Source organism: Gossypium hirsutum, chromosome A12, assembly GCF_007990345.1.
Source record: "Gossypium hirsutum isolate 1008001.06 chromosome A12, Gossypium_hirsutum_v2.1, whole genome shotgun sequence".
Lineage (NCBI taxonomy): Eukaryota > Viridiplantae > Streptophyta > Magnoliopsida > Malvales > Malvaceae > Gossypium > Gossypium hirsutum.
The window spans coordinates 8,815,664-8,836,016 of NC_053435.1; the positions used below are offsets into that span (position 1 = coordinate 8,815,664).

The window sequence follows — 20,353 nt, forward strand, 5'->3', positions numbered from 1 at the left end:
GCTAAGCATAAGTCTTATTGAATTTTGTGTAATTTATGTTTTTGTGAAATAGGGATTAAATTGAATAAATGTGAAACTTTAGGGGTTAAAGTGTAAAAATGCTCAAATAAGTGTTTGTGGATTAAATTGAAAGATTATGTGATTTAATGAGTTGAATTTGTTATAATATAGATCAAGAAAAGAGGAACCCGGACTTAGATCGAGGCAAGAACAAAGTACTCGACTAATCGACTAGTTTCGTCGTTTTTACGTCCGAGTAAGTTCGTATGCAATAAACGTTTTTACAATTATATTTTTAATACTTGATATTGCATAAATTGTATATACGAGACTACGGTAATGTTCGACGAAAAATCGATTACGTATGACACTTAGTGTGCGATTTACGAAAGCTTTGGCTATATATATATGTGGCACTTAGTGTGTGAGATCGAGGTAGCTTCAGTTGTGTAATGCACTTAGTGTGCGAGATTATAATAGCTTCGGCTATGTAATGCACTTAGTATGCAAGATTATAATAGCTTTGGCTATGCTTTGGCACTTAGTATGTGAGATATCTAGTAATCGACAGTATCACGAGAAAATATGAGTTCGATATGAATTTGTACAATTATGTACATATAAAGCATGAAATTCAAATAGAAGAAGTCATGAAGTTACATATAGCATAAGAACAAGAATGTGAAAGGTTTGCTAATAATCATGAGTTACATGCTATTATGCTTAGATTGATGAATGATATATTTGTGATTAGATAAGTATATATCATACGAACTTACTAAGCTTTTAAAGCTTACTTTGTGTGTTCTTTCCATGTTTTATAGATTTTCAAAGCTAGCTCGGACATCAGGGATCATCGGGAACCATCATCACACTATTGTCTACTTGTCGGTATTTTTGGATGCTTGTAAATATAGTATATGGCATGAATAGGCTAGTAAATTGATGTTATGTTTTGAGATTTGAAATAGCCATGAGATTTGGCTTGCTTTTGTTGAAATGTTAGTATGTACTTGGTCATTCAAGTTGGCTTAAATTATGTGTTTAATAAGTAATATATGTGATGTTTATAAGTTACCTTATGTTTTGGCATGCTTGACATGATTGTTGATATGGCTGAGTGGTTGCTCATTTGGTTAGTTATTAGTTGTTGTATTAATGCTTGAGGAATGGTATATTTTGGTATGAGTTGTGGATGAATAATTGGTATGTTTGAGAAGCATGATTTGGTTGATAGAAAGGTGAGAAAATACATTTAGGAGTTATGTGAGTTTGATTATTATGGCATATTGATTTGGCATGTCTTAGCTACCTATATATGTATTGAATAATATCATTTTAATAGCTAGGTGAACGGTGGCAAATTGGCTTTACAAATGGCCTATTTTTGTCCACACGAGCAGAGACACGGGCGAGCCGTGTGTGACACATGGTCATGTTACACAGCCGTGTGTCCCCTGGGGCACCCTTTCAAATTAAGACAGTATACCCTATAGTTTTGACACGGCCTAGACACACAGGCGTGTCTACTAGCCGTGTGTGACACACAAGCTGGAACATGGGCGTGTGGCTGGCCGTGTGACCCAAGTTAGTAACCCTTTCAGTTTTCCCACGGCCATGGCACACGGGCGTGTCTCCGGCTGTGTGGTACAAGTTAGTATGTATGCCCTATTTTCACACGGCCTATGACACGGGCATATCTGGTGGCCGTGTGAGGCACACAACCTGTTCACACGGGCGTGTGACCCTTAAATGTTAAACAATTTTCTATGTTTCTCAAAGTTTACAAATGTTATAACTTAGTCCCAAACCATTTTTAAGCATGTTTTAAGGTCTCATAGAGCCTTATAAGGGACATTGTGAATGATTTGAATGGATTTTGATTATGAATGTATAAATGTATGTGGGTGAGGTGTATTATTCGGTAATGCCTCGTAACCCTATTCCGACGTCGGATACAGGTTAGGGGTGTTACACTCTTTATGATAAACATATCCATTTTGCAAGTTCGTTATTACAGGTAGTTCTTACAAATGATCGGACTAATGATGTATACAATACTTGAATTCTCGATGTAGATGCTACATAGTTGGTTCTCATCCTTCAGAGACTACGAGTGTAATAGGAGCATCCATCGACAAAAGGATCACCATAAGATTATCATCTCATGGCTATTAAGAACGAATCAAATCATATGATTCTATTTCGCAATCTTTTTTACTTGCTCCTATGAAACCAAGGTCGAAAAGATTGAGAAAAATCAGTCATTCACAACCACTAATGAAGGATTCCAATTAAATAATTGAAGTCTGAAGTGAAAATTGAATTAATTAGTCATCATAAATTTGTTGAATATAGAAATTAAATTAATTTCCTCATGATTCTAATAAGATAAAGTTATCAACTGGATTGATAAAATAATTTTAGTTAAGTTAAATAAATAAATAATATTTTGGTTAATAAAAAATAGTTATTAGGTTGAATAAATTATAAACATTAGATAAAAATTCAGATAACACATATAATTGTACTCAATACATAAAAGACTCAATAAAACATGGTTATTGATTGGGGTAGTATTATTTACTAAGGATGTGGCCACGAATTTCTTTAGGAGAAAAAATCTGATTTGTCATTCTCCTATTGAAAAGGGATAGGGATGACATGGAATCACATTTTCATATAATACCTTCTCCCTCTTATATTACCACTCTACTTTAATAAAAAAATAATTCTTAGTATAAAATATTTATAGATATTATTTGTGCGTTATTTATATAAAAAGAAAGCCGGTTATAGCTGGAGATGAATAATGTAGACATTATTGTTTCTAGTTTGAAGAAACAACAAGACTTGAGACAAATTTCTTCATTTTTTATATCTTGTGTTTGTGGTTAACGAATTGGGTTTTCAATGCAATCTTTATGGTCTGCTTTATTTTTATTAGAGAGTTAGGATGTAGGAGCAAATGAAAGTTGACAGGAAATTATAAAAAATGAAATTAAAGATGTGGGTACAATACAAATGAGATGAGATGTATTGTAAATTGCATTGATTCATGATTTGTAATGCCTGCCCATGCATTCATACAACAAATCTAAAAAAAACATTAGTAATTAGTTTATACCTAGCTCACACACATCTATATACTTTTTTGTTGTAATTTTTTTTCCTTTTTCATGATTCATTGTTTATTATTTATCTTGCTTTTTATTAGATTTATTTTTTTTTGTTGTTTTTAATTTGATTTGTTGAAGCAAATAGGATATCGAAAGGTAAAAAATAAAGGTCCATTCTTATTGTTATAAAGGTGATACACAATTTAATTCGAAAATATGAAAGTTTAGATGATGTGGATTTAAGAAAACTGAAAATAATGATAGGAAAATTGATAATATTATTGAACGAGAAAGTATGCATGATATAGAAAATTTAACAATTCACATGGTTATGAAATAGAAACCACAAGAGGTGCCACTTATAGCTTAATGAATTTACTTTAAACTGTAAACGTTGTGAGATATATATTTATACTATTTAAATTACAGACATGCATGCATGGATTTAATAATAATTGTTATTATATTACCAAGAGCTAATAATATAAAAAATATGATTTATATATTTAAACTAAAATTTATAAATATTTTATATTAATTATTTAAAAGGTATTTAAAACTCATTTATCATTATATTAAATCACTTAAATTAATTAATCTTTTACTTTTCAACACTACGTTTAATATGCATATTTTAACTTTCAACCACAATTATTTATAATAATGCTAAACACTTGAAATTAAAGTGCATTTTTTCACTGCACTTTTTTCAAACCAAGCTTTTAAAAGTATTTCTCAACCGCAACACAATGTAAAACTAGCCTTAAATGAGTTTAGATTATCCTTAGTCATATTTCAATTTGAAAAAAGTCAAGCTTCAGCCATGAAATTGAAAGAGATAATGGCATATATAAGTTTGAGTATAACTTAATTATGTGCGAGGTTGACAAATTTAATCGAACTCGTTCAATTCTAATTGCAAAAGTTGATAATCGAATTTAATCAAGTTTGAATAGTTGTATTATATCCCAAGCTGATCTTAAGCTTAAAAATAGAAGTTAAATTCAAATTAAACCAAGTCGGGTTTTAAGTATTCACCTTTGATTATTTTGAGATGCACTGCGTATCCAGAGATTGTTTTGCTTAAAACTTTATTATTTACAGAAAAGTAAACTTTTTTCTTTTCCTTTTTTTACATTTTACAAAAACAATTCAATAAATTGAACCTAATCACTCATAATTATAAAATGGATAAAAGAAAAGTGCAAAAGAAGATAATTATAATGCAGCTCTTTTAACAATTCAACTAAATTGTCCGGCAATTTTGGGGTTCAAAATTGCAAAAAAAAAAAAGAGAAGGTTATCAGACAGATTCATGGCTAACAATCCTTGATGTAAACTTTGGACAATTTTCAGATGCTACACTCCAAAACGCATTCAGTTATGAATCCAAAATCCAGACGGGAGAGATTGAACTCTACATTTCAGTTTGATCCCAGTCGATTGATCTGTCTTCGAAACCATAATCAGATTGATGAAGCCTGCTCCTTCCCAATTTGCTCATTATAGCAAGACCTGGATGAGGAAGAAAAGCAGAAATTTGTAAGATGATTAAAGGAACAAACAGAAGGTACTCAAGATTATTTGGGCTAATATCGGATACAAGGTCGATGTAAAAGCAATAGAAGGCATGTTAGTTTTTGTACCTTCAACCATTCTGTAAAGTGCTGACCACCATCCATCTTTAGACATCTGACGCTGATCTAGGGACTCTTCGATTGTTTTATCATGCTTCCCTTCCAGAACTCCCTGAAGAGTTATCACAGCATCTCTCGTTTTCTTGAGGATACTATTCTCATCTTCGATTTCCAAGCGAGTAAGGTCATTTTGCGATGAAGTAAGGCTAACAGCAAGTGCAAACTGGGCAGCAGCAGCCCATCGAGAAGATGCCAGCCATTTCCTCTGTTTATCCAACTGCCTATTCTCTTCTCTGCCTACACTGTCCTCTCCCCCTCCAAGTGCTAGACTTCGCAAGTATTGTGCATTAGCAGCCCCTGTACTTTGAACCATCTTGGAGAAAGAACTTCCTTCATTTGACAATAGTTCCTCTGGCGTATCATATTCCAGAACCTGGCATCAAAATAAACATCGATGCATCAACCAAAAGCCAAACACGAAAAAGAGAATAAACCAACGATCAATAAAACCAAGAAAGATTTCAATGAATTAAACAAACTCAAGAATTATGTATATACCCTGCCAGAAGCAAGCAAAAGAATACGATCACAGTCAATTACTGTATTGAGTCTGTGAGCAATAATGAGCATGGTACATGATTTGAATTCTTCCCGAATTGTTTTCTGAATAAGAGCATCAGTTCTGACATCAACAGCTGCAGTTGCTTCATCAAGAACAAGTATCTTTGATCTCCTCAATAATGCACGAGCAAGACTTAGCAATTGCCTTTGCCCGACACTAAAGTTTTCCCCAGCCTCTGAAACCTGGACAAAACCCAGGATAAGTGGTCAATAGTTGTCATCGAAGAACCATACTGATTTCAGCACCTATGGACACTTCCAAAAAATTGACCAACTGATCATCTCTCTTTTCCAAGCATTGGAAGAAATTGATTAGCAAACTGTCAATAAAATTCCCATCAAATTTTTTTTTAATAAATACCTCAGCATACAGACCAAGAGAATTCCTCCGAATGACATCTTTCAGGTGTGCTCTCTCTAAAGCTTCCCAAAGGTCAGCATCATTGTGTTCACTGAAAGGATCAAGATTAAATCTCACAGTTCCTGGCCCAAATAAAAACAAAATTGACATAAATATTATATATTTGAATTGGAACAAAATAAGAAAGATGAAATCCAATAGACATAAACGTTACATGTTAGATTATCTCCACTTTAGAAGTTAACAGATATTAGGGAAAGAAAACTTATGATAATGCTAGTAAAACAGAAAAAAGGAATTCTATGTCAAATCATGGGAGATGCCCAGAAAAGTTTTCACTAAGCTATTATGTAAATATAATCTAGATCATTGGTGGGGGGTACCAGAGAAAAGAACAGGTGCTTGCGGTATGATCCCAAGTACTTTACGCAGGTCCATCAGTCCGAATTTTGCAATATCACAACCATCAATTAAGATCCTTCCTCTTTCCGGCTCTACAATTCGAAACAAAGCATTTAACATGCTTGATTTTCCAGCCCCTGTCCTTCCAACAATGCCTACCTTGTCACTAGGAGAAATTGTAAAAGACAACCCATGCAGGACAGGCGGAAGTTCAGGCCTGTAACGAAGGACAACATCCTCAAACTTGATAGATCCGGATGAAGGCCAAGCAGGAGGGGGACGGCTGTTCTCAATAATAAGTGGTGCTTCTGAAGGCAGCTCTATATATGTACCAACACGCTCCACCGCATTCAAACTATTTTCAGCCAAACTGGCAAGCCTGAGTACAGCAGTCAATAAACTTGTAATGTTTAGAGCATAACTAAGAAGTAGACCCATAGTAGATGCATATTCTTGCTGGTTCTGTGCCCTTCCATTTTGCATGACAGCAAAGGTTGCTGTAAACCAAATCATGAGTCCTCCCAAAGTTTCCAAACGGATTGCAAGCCAACGGTTGGAGCTCATGTTCACGAGAGTGAATCTTATATTATTGTCCATGGATTTTCCATTCATGTCAGCCATGCGATCATAAGCTTTGTAAGCACGAATAGTAGACAGACCATTCAGTGCTTCTCCAAATTGTGCATATACAGGTGATCTAGTTACAGAATCTAAGCGCTTCACTTCACGTGCAGTACTCTGTGGAGTTAATAAAATGATGATTACATGAGAAACATACAAACAGAAACATCCAGCTGCAGAAACCTCCATATGCTAAATTTACTGACTACTAAAAAATCAGAACTGGAAAAAGACAGGCACTTTCTACTAGGAGAATTTATAAATTTCAGTGTTAAGAGAAGAAAAACAAAAAAATCAGAAAAGCAAAAGACAAAGACAAGGTCAAGTTTAATTACCTGGTAGTATAAATAAGCAGCATAAAACAAAACCAAAAGTGGCATTATGGACCACAATGACATAGTGCTCACAACTCCTATCAAGACAAAAGTAGAAAGGAGCTGAGACACTTGACCCAAAAACATATTGACGAATGGAGCGACATTTCGATCAATGTCACCTAAATCCTTTGCAAATCTATTAATAATTCGTCCAAGTGGGTTGGTGTGGAAGAAGGTCATTGGAGCTCTAAGTATGGAAGTAAGCATGGCATCGTGCAGCCTCCTGGCCGCATAAAGACTTGATATGATTAACCAATATGAATTAACCAATGTCACCAAGACCTGAAACCAGAGGAGGGAGAAAATGAAGATAAAATATGAGATATATAAAACCAGTAAACCTATTCCCTGAAATGCTTTGCTAATTTTTCTGAAAATATAAGTACTATTATGTATTCAAATATAGGGAAGAAAACTTCCCAACCCTTCAGGAGAATAGAACTACTCTATTTATGTAAATGAGTAAAATGTCAGAAAGATCTTTAAGAAGAACTTAAGCATTAACTCAAAGCCAATTAGCATATAACAAATTCATACCTGACCAAATGATAGAAGTGAATAGATCAAATTGTAATAACCGGGTCCATGAATCTTTGTAGTACTTTGATCTGTCCAAGAGCTAAGCCACGTGCTGCTTGAAACTCGTAAAATTTCTGTCAGGATGTAACAGGTAAAAAGCACAATTACCACCCATAAACCTCCCAATGCATTCTTGTACCTGAAAAGAAAAGAGAAAGATAACACACTCATTGAGGTTTTCTTTTTCCTTTATTACAAAATTCAAAAACAAAGGAATTCAGAATAAATCACAGCAGAGATGTTAAATCCTTTCCTCCCTTCCTACTCGCACACAATAAATAGATTCCCAATTACCTAAAGCACATTTAGTTAACAAAATGAAACCATAAATCTGCTCAGTGAATCTTCATTAACAAAGGAAGAACAAATCTATCAGTAGAAGATAGGAAAATTTGTAAGTGTATTGCAGTGAGATAGACCAGATGGAACTTTTGATTATTTGCATTAAGGGTCCATATATGAGAGCCATCAATATGAGAAAATGTTGTCACCTTCCTTCTGAACATAAAAAAGGGGTCAAATTTAGTGATTGAGAAGGTTAAGAGAAGTCTACATATTGAATACTGAGAAAGATGATGTTCAAAGAACACTATGTTTTTAACATTAGCTACATCTATCAATCAATTTAAGTAGAGTTGAGGAGCTAGTTATCATAGAATTTGGGGACTCTAAAGATATGGTAATAGCAATATATACAAGTAACAATGCAATGTGGGGAAGAGGAGTGAAAATCAAAATATTTAATATTCTACCTCACTAAAACATTCCAGCTAACAACTCCTGTTTCCCGTTCTTCCTGCTTAATGAGAACAGATTTGCCTTCTTTTGTTTTATTTGATTGGCTTGCACTTTTGGGCATGTCATTTGGTACTCCATTAGCAACAGGTTTAGAGTCCTTCTGGTCAATTATATCACTGTTCTCATTTTCCTCTGCATACTCTTCCATTTTTCCTGCATTCTCCATTAGCTTTTGGAACAGCACACCATTATTACTGAGGTTTTCAAAAGTTCCTTCCTCTTTCACCATGCCTTCATGAACCAGAATAATTCTATCAACCTGTGAAAGGAAGTGAAGCTGGTTTGTGACAAGAACTCTTGTTTTGCCTCTCAATTCTCCCTTTACGCATTTATCAAAAACCTGAAAATTATTGGTAGCAGAAATCAGGCCAATATCACATAAAAATTGAAAGTAACTAACATTGCCAAATTTCCAAATACACTGTGTTTTCAAGGAACAGCAAATGGGATATGAAATAAAATAAAATAAACAAAAAAACATAACAGAAACAAATAAAAGAATGTAGTGCATGTTAACACCTAAAAAGCAAGTTTTGAAGATCATATGCATATATCAGATTTTCTATGAGCATATATGTCACATGCTTGACTTATTTCCTATTTTAATAAGAATAGTATTGTTCACCTTACCCAGTGCAACAATATGTTATGCACATCACGATGATATCAGGACCAGGTCTAGTTCTTGATTCTTAAAAGCTTCAAAAAGTTAAAACTGAAAAAATGGGACCAAGGGTATTAACATGCAAAAACAAGAAGGGACTAAACCACATGAATTCTTTTATGACATTGTGCTCTATCAGGGGCAATATCCTGAGTAAGATCAATAAAGATCTGTTTCGTTACATGGTAATATAACATAATTCTGCTCAGCAAAAACAAAAAGGGCAACTGAGGAGCAAAAAGAATAAAAAAAAGGCTACATTGAACCAGTTACCTGGCGAGCCACATGTGCATCCAGAGCACTCAAGGGGTCATCAAAAATGTAAACATCTGAATTGGAATATACAGCCCTAGCCATGGAAACCCTTTGCTTCTGCCCACCACTAATATTAACTCCTCTTTCACCAATCTCAGTAAGATCACCACCCTAACATCAAAAAATAAACCATTGAGATAAAACTGTTGGGTAGATAAGAGACTTCTGTCTATTCACTACATTGTGTCACAACTTTTCTAAAATGCTTACAGGCAGTAGCTCAAGGTCGTGCCGCAATGCAGTAACATCTAATGCCTTCTCATATCTTGCTGATTCAAAAGAAGATCCAAACAATATGTTATCACGTACCTGCAAGTATAAACTCCAAAGATCAATAACTAACATTAAGGCAATTAAACTTCTTAAGTTTGAAGGGTACGGAATTTTCAGCATGTTAAGCTACTAAATCTAAGGTCACAAGACAAGCCATCTTAATCATCTTGGAGGAGATAAAATATACTAATATTCCTTAGTTCCAAAAAGTTTTAACAATATAGTAACAAAACTGACCGCCAATAACTAAACAAGTGAGATTGCATACCATAAAAGCGCTACCACATATAAAAACAAGATAAGCAAGCCAAACTTACAGTTGCATTGAAAATCCATGAAACTTGAGGAACATAAGCAACTTTTCCTCTAATAACAACACTGGCTTCAGATATTGGAGGAAGCTCCCCAAGCATTGCAGATATAAGCGAGGTCTTTCCTTCACCAGTACTACCAACTACTGCAACCAGGCTACCAACTGGTATATCTAAATTAATATTAGACAATGTGGGCCTCTCTGCCTGAAATAATAAACAAGAATTTTATATCATAAAAAATAAATGAAAGTGCACACGTTATACTATGACATGTCATCAGAGACGTAAAAAAGAAAGGAAAACTTTTGTCTCAGCAAGACATAAAAGTGTAAAGCTTTTTCAGCTTCAGGATAGTACAAACAGAATCAAAGGGTCATTTCATATAAGAGGAAGAAACCAACAGATAAAATATGTACTATTTAACAACCATAACTCTTTAACAACCATATCTAAGGTTCATGAATTTAAGTTCCGTAATATGATTATTCTATTAAATCAATTATAGATCAACTTAAACATATATGCTGTAAACATTCATGTAAATTACAGACTAAAAAAGAAAAGAAGTGTCAGAAATTAAAACTAGACCTTAGAATCCCATGAAAAAAAACCATCTCTTATTTGGATTGCTGGAAGTTCAGGATCAAGAGGAGGATTTGGCAGAAGAACTCTCTCTTCAGTTAAGAACAGCTCCTCCAGACGTTTTAGTGATACATTTGCATTTACCACCTGTCAAACTACAGCATTAGGAACCAAGAAAAGCACCCTACTAGTTTTAATACATCCCACATTTCTATGTACCATAGGAATGTATACCACCAATGTAAAGTAACAGATCAAGGGCAGAGAAACACAATCATACGTCCTATCTACTACCAAAAATGCCAGTTAAAAGACCACTGCACTAAATGGTCTAGCCCAAATACCTGAAAGAGGCAAAGAAAATCACCTGAGTAATAACGTTTGGAAGCATGAATAAGGGGAAACGAAGAACGGAAAAGAGAGAAAGAGATGTAAATGCCCTTGCAGGTGTTAAGTCGCCTCCAAGCAAAGTAAACAAGCCAAATGAAATCACAGTCACCACAACTGGAATGCTATTCAGTATAAAGCCATTACACTGCAAACAAGAGATAGAATAAGACAAATAAAAAGGAAGCTGTTGAAATGATCCTAACCAAACACCTATATGGCTACATCCATATCAATGTCAACAACTAGATCAAAATTAATGAAATTGATTACCCATGAAAAGCATTCTTCATGCAGAACTGTACTCACAACTCAGAAGCAAAAACAATCTAGTTTGTAACATGTAACTTTCTCTTGAATAACCAAAAGGTTATACTATCTTTGTTTTTCTTAAGATCAGTAAATATCTTATTAGACAATTTGTAAAAGCAATAGCACATAAATAAACCACTATTATGTACATGATGATAATTTTAAGATGGGTGTTCGGTGTTGCACACAACAGATATAGACTATGGTAACTAAATTAGCAATTCAACATACATTTTTCTTTCAAATTTTACGAAAACAGTTAGAGCTGACATATTTTTATCATAGCCAAATCAAGACTTCCACAACCAGAAAGAAAGAGAACGAATTAGGAGCTTAGATCAGCAGGATACCGCTCCAAGCAGGGATGCTTTGCGGAACCATGACAACTCATCATCCCGGACATTTTGGACTTTAGACTGGAAACTGTTCTCCCAAGCATAACATCTGAGACATTACAGCATAAATACAGAATCATAACTAAAAGCCCTAGTACTGAACTCAAAAGCTCTGTAAAAACAAATAAAAATGAACATTAAACAGTTTCCTAGAAACAAATCATACTTTACAGTGTCCATTGCAGCCAATACTTCATTCATGAGGCCTATTCTCTTATCTGTACGTTGTAAACCTTCCTTTGACAATTTTTGCATTCGGCTTATAACTACTGTCTGTTTGCCAAATAACAAAAAGGGAGTAAGAATTAAAAAAACAAAGCCAATAAAATAAAATGCATACCCTAAAAAGTTTAACATCATATAATTCTCTTTATTCAAGGAATAAAAAGTGTAACAACCACTATGAAATTAATAATTTATCTTAAAGAAAGAACATGGGAAAAGCCAGAGAGCAAAGGCACATACTTGCACGGGAAACATAAGGACTAGCATTAGTGCACCAAGAAGCGAAGCAACACCCAACTGCTGATAAAGAAGGACCATTGCAAAAATAATACGAAATGGAGCTGACCACAAAGTGTGAAGTGATTGACATATTTGCTGCAAAAAGAATATGATAAATATTTCATTACAAAGAGCTGAAAAATTTTAAAAATGCACTGATTTGTGTTTTCACAACCACAGTTTGGTCATTCCTCCCCCATAAATAACAACAAGCTCTAAAGGGAAACTAGTTCTGAACTTCAAAATGATCCAAAGTCGAGCTATAAACTTAAAACAAGGAAAATTAGTAATACTACATGCTTAGAAGATTAACCACTTTTAACATTTACAACCATCTTCAAGGACATTATTCAGGTTAAAAGCAGAGGATAACCCCCTCCCCCCTAATTAACATAAAAAGGTTCGTCAGTAGTGCACTTCTAACAGCTAGCAGAGTGCTTACAAGAAACAGTAGACTGTGTACAGAATCTCATTACATGTCATAGAACGTCAAACTAGTTTCAGCAATATCAACCATAAAATATGTCATATACACATAAGATAAAGTAATAAACGATCATGCCTGCAGTGCTTCAGCATCTGTTGTCATCAGGTTGGTTATTTTCCCTGATGCAAACTTCTTGCGCCCCTCATGAGTAAGCCTAAGAGATTTACGGAACACAGCAGCAACCTACAGAAAATAAGAATATTGTCAGGAAATGGTGAAGGAAAGCACAAATATTTCAGCAACATCTAGAAAAAAATCCATACAAGGCTCTAACACAGACAACTCTAATACATTACAAAGCAAAATGAAAGTTAAATAGAAAGCAAGAGGTAGAAGTGCTCAGAGCTTACAATTACACCAAAGTAATATGCAACTCAAGCCTCAATAAGATTTATGCTTGTAGCCAATAATTTAAGTAATATGATCTATAACTAGTAATGCCAACTAATCAGATGCATCCAGACAGGTACTGAGAATGTAAAATCATTCTTCTGGATAAAAAATTCTTCCAGAAAAACAAAATCCAAATGTAGGAAGCTAAAACCAAGCCAACATAACCTAGATAATGAAAAATTAGAAGAGAATGTAAGGCAATTATCAATGAGACAAAAGGCACTCTCAGCCTGCCCTCAACACATGAAGAAAAGAAATAAGCTTGTTGATACTCCAGAAAAACTGAATGAAATAAATTGTTTCCAAGATAAGAACAAGTTTACCAAAGTAGATCTCAGCCGAAATCCAACACGCATGACATTCTGGAAATATTGAGCTTCACATAACACCCCAAGGGCCTGGATCAAGTTTCAACAATAAAATCAAATGCATATTCTCATTAAGAAGGTAGCTAGAACCTCCAATAGAAGGATTAAATTTATACCACTCCAACAAAAATTGAGAAGGCATAGATGTAACCAATCCACGCTGGATCACCTTGTTGCATGGACTGCAGGAAGTTCATTTAACACATAAGTGAAGAAACTTGGTGATAAAGTAAAAGACAATAAAGAAACTAGATAACTACAAAGATACAGGACCATTATGCAGAGTTCTTATATCTAAACTTGATATGTACGAGTCAACTACAGATACATGTTTTACAGTGTGTTTTTTGCCCAATAACAATAGAAAACTGAAGATCTTGTAGTGACAGATTTATTTATGCCTTTGTGCCTGAATAACATGGACTCTCCATCATCAGTTACTTAAACTTTTGAAGTACTTAGAATGACTCATGCAAGAGTATTACCATTAAGAGCATAACATATATATAAAAGTGCTACTAAATTTAGAAGAACAAATCAAAATACCCACTAATAGGCATAAAAGAACATTACAATCATGAATCATAAATCTAAAATAGAGACATGCAAGATGAACAAAGGACTCCTATACACAGATTTAATTTTTCTTTAATGTTTGCCATGAGAGATTAAGTAGAGGTTCCCCTAATTAAAGGAATGAGAAGTTGAGTTCCATATACTAAAAAAGAACTCGATGACAGGCAAATAGCCAAATACAGAAGAAAGCATATAAACAAGTAGCAAACCTGTAACAGGAGGTTCAGTATAAGCGGCCCCACAAATTGAGACAGATCGTTAAAAATCTACAGGTTTAAAGAACAAGCCAGAAAGTTTAAGGGACAAATATTAGGGTAAATCAATTGTGCAAAACAGAGAATAGCATTAATCAATTGAGAAACCTTTTGTAGCATAAGAAAATGAAGATGTTCAAAAATGTGACCTGTCTAAAATATAGAAAAACAACCTTCAAAAGCCATCAAAAGTTCTATAATGAAAGGCCGTTATGTTCCTATGCAATTTATTTGGAGGGATAAGCCCCCTGAGAGTTAGGACTTCAGTTTACACAGCCTCAGGTCACTACTTCGAATTACAGTAGGGTAGATAAATATTAGGCCAAGCCTCATGGTAGAAAGGTGGAAAATGTTAAATGAGGAAATTTTGAGCAGATTCTTTCCCAGTACCCTAAAATGAATCATTTGATCATACATTTTAAGTAAGAATGCTATGAAACACAATGATATGGCCTTTAAGATAGACAAGCCTCTTCGATGTCCATGTACATGCAGAAAGCTTTTAGGATCAAAGCCAACTCTTTCCAGACGTAGCACATGAATTGGATTCATTTAAAATACTCGAAAATCTATGACTTTATTGTAAAAGTTCCCTAAATAAAAGGAATCAGAAATTTCCAGGAACATAGGTTGGTAAACAATTTTCAATAACACAAAAGATGTTATAATACCATGTCTCTATAAGAATCAAATTAGCTTTCCAAAGAATGATGCAACATTTTAAGATGAGATTATTACCTTCCAGAAGCCTCCCCACCAAAACCTAAAGACAAAGAAGGGGATGAATTAGAAAAAGACGAAGACAGTGATGAACTTTCACAAGCAATATCTAGTATTAACTACTTCACCAGAAGAATATATGCCTCATCCAAGTACATGATAAAGGACCGAGCTCAAGATTGAACAACTTTAAAATTTGATTGTTTCCATAAAGGCATAAAAATACAGTCAACCTCCACTAGAAACAATGGTGCCATAATTTTCATTGCCATTTGTCTAATTACTTGTTTCATTTTTTTCTTCAGACAACTAATTCAATAATATGAAAAGGAATGGAGCAAAATATCTTAAGACATATAACCAAATATGAAAACAGACATAAGTAAGTCCATATTTCACTACCTTCCCCCAAGGCTACTATTCAGTGCTCTTAAGAGCCATGGTTTAGGCCTTCGTGATTCCTCAGCCCAACATTTCTGAAACCTACAAAGTCAGAAACAGATATCACACATTACCGCAATGCATAAAATATTTAAGAACCAAAATACAATTAAAAAAAAAAAGCACATACTTGTTGTTTAGTGTTTCTGTCCGATCCCAAGTATCTAACTTCCAGACATCCTTCTCTGTTATAGGTTTTTTATAACCTTGCTCCATAAGGGGACTCATCCATGAAAAAAATATTTCTAGCAAAAGGGAAATGAACAAAAGAGCATCAGAAGTGAATTACAAGTACAAATTTATTCATTGATCCTCGAGACATATCTACGGTTGTCATTTGCATCATGATAATTAGGGCTGAGAAGAAATGAAATAGCTATAATCCTTATATCCATTATTCCATCAGAGTAATTTCATAGTTAAAAAGCAATGAGCATATAAAATTCCCATTGCAATAAAACATGCCATATCATTGTAAATTAAAAGTTAAATTACTCAGCATGAGTGTGCAATACCAGCTGAAACGTCATATATGGGTGAACCATGGCAGCATACTAGGCATCAAAGATATAAGGATTTACACTATTGTCAATTTTGAGAATAATGATCTACATCTCAATCAACATATAATGTTAATTCAGGGCTCAACTAGGCATCAAAGATAAGTAAAGCAAGATATACATACTGGAAAAGATATTAACATGCCTCTCAGGACATATTTCCTCTCCTCCGGGAAGTTCTTCATATCCAGCATCATCTACAAATTCAGTCCGCATTGGAGTATAACCAGGATATGGATCCAAATCAGGAAGATACACCAGCAAGAGTATCCCAAACAAACCCTAAACAAGAACAGCAACCGATCTTTAAGAGTGCAATCAGAAAGGGAAAGAAATAAGAAAAATTGATGCAATTTAATAATTGCATCACTGGCCATGTCATTATTGTCCTCGGGTTTTTAAGGCAAACTCATCATTATCCCTAACAATAGCCTTTTGAGGATAGAAAAGAAATGAAAGATAACACACCTGAACTAGGACCTCACTTAAGTAAAGATACAGGATGGAGCTGCACAAGTATAACAGAATATGAGTCTCAGCTAACCGTCTTAATCAAATATGCAAATTTGAACAGATTAGTAAAGTTAAAGACGAAGAAAAGTATCATGTTCAAAACAAAGCCAACCTAAGCAACCAAGAGAAAATACCTATCATAAAACTCCCTTACAGAAAGAATGAGATCGAGCATCACTGCATCCCCTATCAACGTATAAAGGAGGCCAAACCTGACAAACCATCGAAATTCACGAATATAGACTTTAGTTTCCACCCCAATCATGACAAAAATAGAGCACCATGTGAGAGCTTCCACGACCAAAGAAACAATCTGCACAAAGAATGAAAACAAAAAGCTTCAGATATGATTTACATTAGCCCCCAGGACTAAATAAAATATCATAACAGATAGATTGCTCAAGCCTTCTTGAACTAATCTTGATTGCAGGCTCATTATATACCAAACTAACTTAGACGAATAAAGAATAGCACTAGAATCTAGAAATATTCATATAAATAGTCAATAAAACAATTCAGACCACACACATCCTTCTTCCAGCATGTATATATATAACACATAACATACTATGCTAGTTGCCACAAAGCCATATATATAGAAGAAGTTAAATATACGAAACATCGTAAACCACCATAAGACGTCAATTACTGAAAGCATCTTCAACCAGGAAAACCTGACAGTGAGATACAGCAGCCAGCGTTGAAGAAGCTATACAATAAAGTGTGTTTAATGCTAGTTCCAGTAGGGCTATATAGAAAATGCTAAACCATCTTTGCATCCGGAATTCCCTCGCTTTCTCAACGGGCTAAAGATTGCAAACTCATGAAATGCAGCTCATTGGCTGCCATTTACTCCATCCTCCAATAGGGACAAAAGCATTTGAACAAAGATATAACCCAATTTCACAAAAAAATAGAAGCTATTACAGATTAAGGTCAACTACTCATCTAAAGGGTAATGTACAACAAAAGATTTACACATCCAAAATATCAGCAAAACCTACAAAAACAAAAAAATAGATTATCGGGCAACACAAGGTGAAGTCCTACCTCAAATGGAGAAAGGCCAGACTGTCCATCCAAATTTAGAACTGAAATTCCCATGATCAACCTGAACAAAGGCTCAGCAGTAGCATAAAGAGCCAACAGACCGAGCATATAATTATAATATTTGGACCGAAGACAGAAGCGCTGAGCTTTGAAATCTCTCTTGATCAGCCATATACGATAAACACAAAGACCCAATAACACCAGATGAGATAAGGTGACAACCAGCGAATCAGTTGCACAGGGTGTGTAAGCACCAAAGGCATTCGACACGGACCTTTTCCATACCCCGTCAGCCACTGGTCTACAGAACCAAACCAATGGCTCAAAAGCCATTATGTTATTGTTGATGCTTTACACAATTCTCTTCACTTAAAATGTACGAAATCGTCCACCCTCTTACAGATGACTCATCGCTTTGCCTGCAACCGATTTGAAGTAAATTTAGACTTAAATCAAAAAACAAAACCGAAACATAAAGCGCAAAGACCATTTCTCATCCTATTTATCTGCTCTCAGCTAAACTTGAGTGGCGTTGACATTGAAATATTAAAGTTTTCTCAGCATCCAAACAAAAACAAGTGCCCAACCCCAACAACAAGTATTGTTCATTTCTACCGATGTAAAGGACTAAAAAAGCATTTTCTACATAAAAACCAAAGGTGTGAATGAGAGTTAGAAAAGTATACCTGTGATTCAAGGTTTCAGTTAAAAGAAGGCTTCAGAAAATAAAGAACACAAGTTTTTGGATCAGAGAAAGGGAGAGAGAGAAAAACTAGAAAAAGGCATTAATAATTCAATATTGACTACTAGTAGTTCTGAAGCGAACAAAAAATTATTTTCGTTTTCCAACAAAAAAGATCTTAAAAGTTTTCCGGAAGGATTCTGGAGCACTTACCCCTTTTTGTTCCCTCTCACTCTCTCTCTTGGCTCACTCGGTGAGAAGAGAATTGGATTCGTTATCAACTTTGAGGGAGAAACAACGTCGTTACTCTTTAAGTCATTTATCTCATCAATATATATATATTTACGAAATTTTGGCAAATTGTCGTTCCTGGCGACGAGGAAACTGCGTCACCGCTTACGAATTTTATATTATTTTATTACGTTCAAATAAAATGCCCATCTTAGCAAATGAAAAATGAAAAAAAAACTTTATTTATTTATGAATGGAAGACTAGTATAAATGTTATTTTAAATATTATATAAAAATATTAATTTTAATAATTTTAATTATTTTAGGCATATTTTAATAATTTCATAATCAAATTACACAACCTTCCGATTCACAATTGAATTGAGAAACTATTAAAATATATATTTTTTAAAAAATAAATTTTATAATAAATAATTGTAGTGTATTTAATATTTTCAATGTAATATTTTTACGTGTTTAAATAGTATATATTATTATTAATTAATTTTAAATATTTTTTAAATATACATATAATTTTCACTTTTTTTAAATAAATTTGTAGAGATGTAAACAATTTTAATGGATTATATTTTTAGATATTTGTTTCCACGTGTATAAAATATATAAATAAAAATAAAAATTCACCGATAGTAGAGTGAATTTGAGTGAGCGTACCAAAACAATTTATGAACCATAGAATATGGGATATTTTATTTTTATCATGTGGGAGGGCTGCTATCCTTGTATTTTCATAATCTGGTTTTGGTCCATTCAAGTTGGCCGCTTTTTTAATTGACAAGCTGGTTTGGTGGTTAGTTAATTGGTAGAACCAAAAACAAAATATATAATAGTCGGATGCACATTATAGTTTTTGGCACATCATATTTTACATTTGAAGGCATTACCTTTTAATATTTTTTTAATTTATTTGTATTTATATTTTTTATATGTTAAATATAAAATTGATTTTAATTATCTCTTTGTTTTAATATTTTATTTAACTGAATTAACTTTTAATATTATCAAATTAAAATTAATGAATATTAAATTATTAAGTTTAAAATATAATATTAAAAAAGATAAATATTAATAGCATTTATTAGTAAAAATTAGTTACATTTTTTTTATTAAAGTAGAGCAAAGATAAATATAAAATTATAAAAAAAATTGAATATTAACACTTTTAAAAGTAAAACAAATTAATCTAAAAATAAACTAAAAAATTATTAATAATATTATTTAAATTATAATACATTAATATTAATATTTAAACTATAATGAATTTTGTATTTTTTGTTTAATATTTTTAAAATTAAATAAGATTAATATAATCTATTCTAAATTAGTTAAATATCTTTAAATATATTTTATAATTCATTAGTTTTTTTTTTAATTTATTAATTACTCTTTGAAAAAATTCATTAAAAAATTAAATAAAATTAATGTTATAGAAAATATTATAAATTTAATATACACAACTAATTCGTGCCTTACACAACAATTCAAAATAGTTATTTAATATCTCTTCATACTATTATAAATTATAAATTTGATCTTTTAATGTTTCTTTTTGTACGAATTAAAGAAAGTGAACACCGGTCAATAAGCCACAACTTGGATTCTACTTTTCTTTTTCCAATATCTTAAATATAAACTTAACACAAAATATTAGAGGTGTAAAATTTTAAAAATGAATATTATATTTATTTGAACGATCTCATTATAAGTTCTTTATTATATCTAATGTTTTTTATACATTACCTATAACTACCCATAACCCCTCTCCAACCCATAAATAGTAGGATAATGCACTTCAG

The 20,353-nt window shown here is 33.2% G+C and overlaps 1 protein-coding gene across 2 annotated transcripts; it reads right to left on the reverse strand.

The window, feature by feature from the left end:
* Positions 1 to 4,334: 4,334 nt before the first annotated feature.
* Positions 4,335 to 18,675, reverse strand: LOC107928560 (ABC transporter C family member 2). Of its 2 annotated transcripts, none has more exons than XM_016859821.2 (28): positions 18,519 to 18,675; positions 17,624 to 18,042; positions 16,708 to 16,886; positions 16,529 to 16,568; positions 16,186 to 16,342; positions 15,631 to 15,745; positions 15,462 to 15,542; positions 15,078 to 15,102; positions 14,295 to 14,351; positions 13,626 to 13,691; positions 13,465 to 13,539; positions 12,824 to 12,931; positions 12,223 to 12,357; positions 11,924 to 12,030; positions 11,713 to 11,806; positions 11,031 to 11,198; positions 10,670 to 10,810; positions 10,085 to 10,285; positions 9,705 to 9,803; positions 9,453 to 9,605; positions 8,470 to 8,855; positions 7,676 to 7,856; positions 7,097 to 7,420; positions 6,122 to 6,878; positions 5,739 to 5,860; positions 5,315 to 5,560; positions 4,766 to 5,189; positions 4,335 to 4,634 (listed from the first exon to the last, which is right to left on the reverse strand). In XM_016859821.2, the coding sequence occupies exons 2-28, from the start codon at positions 17,954 to 17,956 to the stop codon at positions 4,537 to 4,539; spliced, it is 4,872 nt and encodes a 1,623-aa protein (XP_016715310.2). In that variant the 5' UTR covers positions 17,957 to 18,042; positions 18,519 to 18,675; the 3' UTR covers positions 4,335 to 4,536. The 2 variants fall into 2 exon arrangements, with proteins under 2 accessions (XP_016715310.2, XP_040938581.1); XM_041082647.1 differs by having other exon boundaries at positions 18,310 to 18,612.
* Between the last annotated feature and the right edge of the window lie 1,678 nt (positions 18,676 to 20,353).